The 3296-nt window shown below is 52.8% G+C and overlaps 1 protein-coding gene across 1 annotated transcript; it reads left to right on the top strand.

Moving 5' to 3' along the window:
• Window positions 1-1718: 1718 nt before the first annotated feature.
• LOC120748085 (olfactory receptor 14J1-like) lies at window positions 1719-2651 on the top strand. Its single transcript, XM_040054161.1, has one exon. It carries the CDS (start codon window positions 1719-1721, stop codon window positions 2649-2651), a length of 933 nt encoding a protein of 310 aa, XP_039910095.1.
• Window positions 2652-3296: the final 645 nt, after the last annotated feature.

Raw genomic sequence — 3296 nt, forward strand, 5'->3', positions numbered from 1 at the left:
TGGAAGCATCCAATAAAGGTCTGTTTTTTACTTTACTATTATAACACTGTTACATGAGGTTTTTTTCTCTTCTGATTATAGGCAACGAGAGGATGAGAGAAGCAGAACAAGAATTGAAATCACAGAATCACTGAACTTTCTGAGTTGAAAAAGACACACAGGATCATCAAAGTAATGTTTCTTACAGAGACTCCAGAACTGTAACTTTGGGTGGTCAGTCTCCCTGCTGGGAGGCTCCTAAAGGGCCTTCAGCCACTCCTAAGCCCTGGACAGCTCCAGCATCACCTTTGCAGGCCCAGCAGGGCTCTCCTGAGCTGCCCTTGCCCACTGCAGACAGAGGCTGCCCCAGGCAGGGCCCTGCAGACAGGCAGGTTTCTGTAGGGCCGGGCCCAGGGCACAGAGGGCGGGATGGGCTCTGTGAGCGCTGGCAGGGACAAGGCTCCTCTCAGCAGGGAAATGTCCAGGCACAGGGAGATGCTCAGGGAAGGAGAGGGGGCTGAACAGAGCAGTGCTGGGGGCAGGAGAGCACTGTTGGTGTGTGGGAGGTGCCTTGCACAGCTGGCTACGGGAACACTGTCCTGAGTGCCCGGCTGTCTCTGCCCTGCCCTCCCAGGCATAGCACCACAACATCTTCTCTTGTTTCTGCCCTCCCCTGATCTTGTCACTGTCACCTGGTGCTCTCAGGGAGGCTCTGGCATTTGCAGCAGCTGAGCCAGGCACTGCCCTTGGGATTGCTGCCAGGCAGCTGTGTCCATGGGAATGCGGTGTCCAAGCTTGCCTGTGACCTGTGGGCTGTGGGCAAAGCATCCATGGGAAAGGGGAATGAGCTGAGCCCCCTCCCTGAGATCCCATCATGGGCACACCCGGGGATCTCCTTGCTGTGTCCTTCCAAGCTCTGAGCTGCCCTCCTGGCTGCAAATCTGTGCCAGAGCTCCTTGGATTTCCCTGAATGCCCCACAGAGAAGTGCAGATTTGCCAGAGCTGAGGAAATGCTGTTGGGTTTGCCAAGGGAGCCGTGAGTGTCCTTGGCAGAAGGGGGTGCTGAGCCCTTGTCCAGAGACCTTTGGAGAGGTGAGACATTCAGGAATCCCTCTGCTCTGGGCAGGGTCTGGTTTATCCCAGGGTTCCACAGGAGTGTGATTGTGCTCTGATAGCAGCCAAAGGTGCAAACCCAGGGCAGTTGGGAATGAGCCCATCCAGCTCCTCACCCTCCCTAAGCCACAGGGAATCCTTTGCCTCTCATCTCTCAGTGGCAAAGTCTGAGTGCAGCAGAAATGCTGGGGATTTCTGACCTCAGAGAACAAGGAATGATGTGGGGTTTGGAAAAAATTCCTTAACCCAACTTTTTCCATCTATTTCCTTTAGACTTGGGTTTGCAGATGCTACCAAGCCTTTCTGCATTAGGAGTGATTCCACTGACAAATCCTGAATATCCAGTCTTGTCCCTCTGCCACATGGCCACAAACCCAGGGGAGCAGGGCAGGGATGGCTCCTGGAAAGCCCCCACGCACAGGCTTGGCTGCTCCTGGCACACTCAGACAGCACAACTGGAGCTCAGGCAGGGACCTGGGTGAAGGTTTTCCCAGAGCAGGAACAAGGGTGGGTGAGTTACAGCAGGACAATCTACAGGGAATGGCCCAGGTTTGGCTCAAAGCAGCCTCTGCTGACTTGTCACTGTCCTTTATCCATGAACAGGTCCCCATGTGGAGCCAAAGCAAATGTCCAACAGCAGCTCCATCAGCCACTTCCTCCTGCTGCCATTGGCAGACACGCGGCAGCTGCAGCTCCTGCACTTCTGCCTCTTCCTGGGCATCTCCCTGGCTGCCCTCCTGGGCAACGGCCTCATCATCAGCGCCGTAGCCTGCGGCCACCACCTGCACACGCCCATGTTCTTCTTCCTGCTCAACCTGGCCCTCACTGACCTGGGCTCCATCCTCACCACTGTGCCCAAAGCCATGCACAATTCCCTCTGGGACACCAGGCACATCTCATATGCAGGATGTGCTGCTCAGCTCTTTTTCTTTCTGTTCTTCATTGGATCAGAGTATTTCCTGCTGACCATCATGTGCTACGACCGCTACGTGTCCATCTGCAAACCCCTGCACTACGGGACCCTCCTGGGCAGCAGAGCTTGTGCCCACATGGCAGCAGCTGCCTGGGCCAGTGCCTTTCTCAATGCTCTCATGCACACAGCAAATACATTTTCCCTGCCCCTGTGCCATGGCAATGCCCTGGGCCAGTTCTTCTGTGAAGTCCCACAGATCCTCAAGCTCTCCTGCTCACATTCCAACCTCAGGGAACTTGGGCTTCTTGCTCTTAGTGTCTGTTTGGTATTTGGTTGTTTTGTGTTCATTGTTTTCTCCTATGTGCAGATCTTCAGGGCTGTGCTGAGGATCCCCTCTGAGCAGGGACGGCACAAAGCCTTTTCCACCTGTCTCCCTCACTTAGCTGTGCTCTCTCTGTTCATCACCACTGGCACATTCGCTCATCTGAAGCCCCCCTCCATCTCCTCCCCATCTCTGGATCTAGCCCTGTCAATTCTGTACTCAGTGGTGCCTCCAGCCCTGAACCCCCTCATCTACAGCCTGAGGAACCAGGAGCTCAAGGCTGCAGTGAGGAGAATGATGACTGGATGGTGTCAGGGACATTAAACTTCTCACCCATTTCTGCAAATCACTTGTAATAAAAGTAATTTTTGATATTTCTTCCTGGTTTTTTTTTTTTTCCCTTTGTTTCATATTAATCTTTTCCACAAAGAAATGTCATTGTGCCATTTCTCATTTTGTTTCTCTGCACCTCCCCTGTGGCCACAGACTGTGTCAGTGAGGGGCTGAGCTCTTGGTGGTTTTAAAGGAACTACAGGATCTCCCAGCCAAGTTTTCTGCAGAGATACCCCTGTTGTTCCATTCTCTGGAGCTTTGGAACTTTCTCAATTTGCCATCTTACTCTAGAATGAGAGGTTTTATTGTTTCATGTTATTCATTCTTTATACTTGTATGCACTTTGTTAAGTAAAATAGTTTTTTCCACTTTCTCTGAGGAAGTTCTTTACTGGAGTGGTTGGGGGGAGGGGCTGTTTGGGTTTGCTACCCAGAGGGACCTCATTCAGGGGTTTTCTCCCAAATTTGCCCTAAACCATGACAGGCTGTGAGGAGAAGCTGCTGGACCTGGGCTGCTGGACCTTCTGAAGAGGACGCCCAGGGCTCATCCTGCAACTGCTGCAAGGGTGGTTTCAGAGAATCACAGAATCATCCAGGTTGGAAAAGACCTCGGACATCATCAAGTCCAACCTGTGCC

This window comes from Hirundo rustica, unplaced genomic scaffold (assembly GCF_015227805.2).
Source record: "Hirundo rustica isolate bHirRus1 unplaced genomic scaffold, bHirRus1.pri.v3 scaffold_503_arrow_ctg1, whole genome shotgun sequence".
Lineage (NCBI taxonomy): Eukaryota > Metazoa > Chordata > Aves > Passeriformes > Hirundinidae > Hirundo > Hirundo rustica.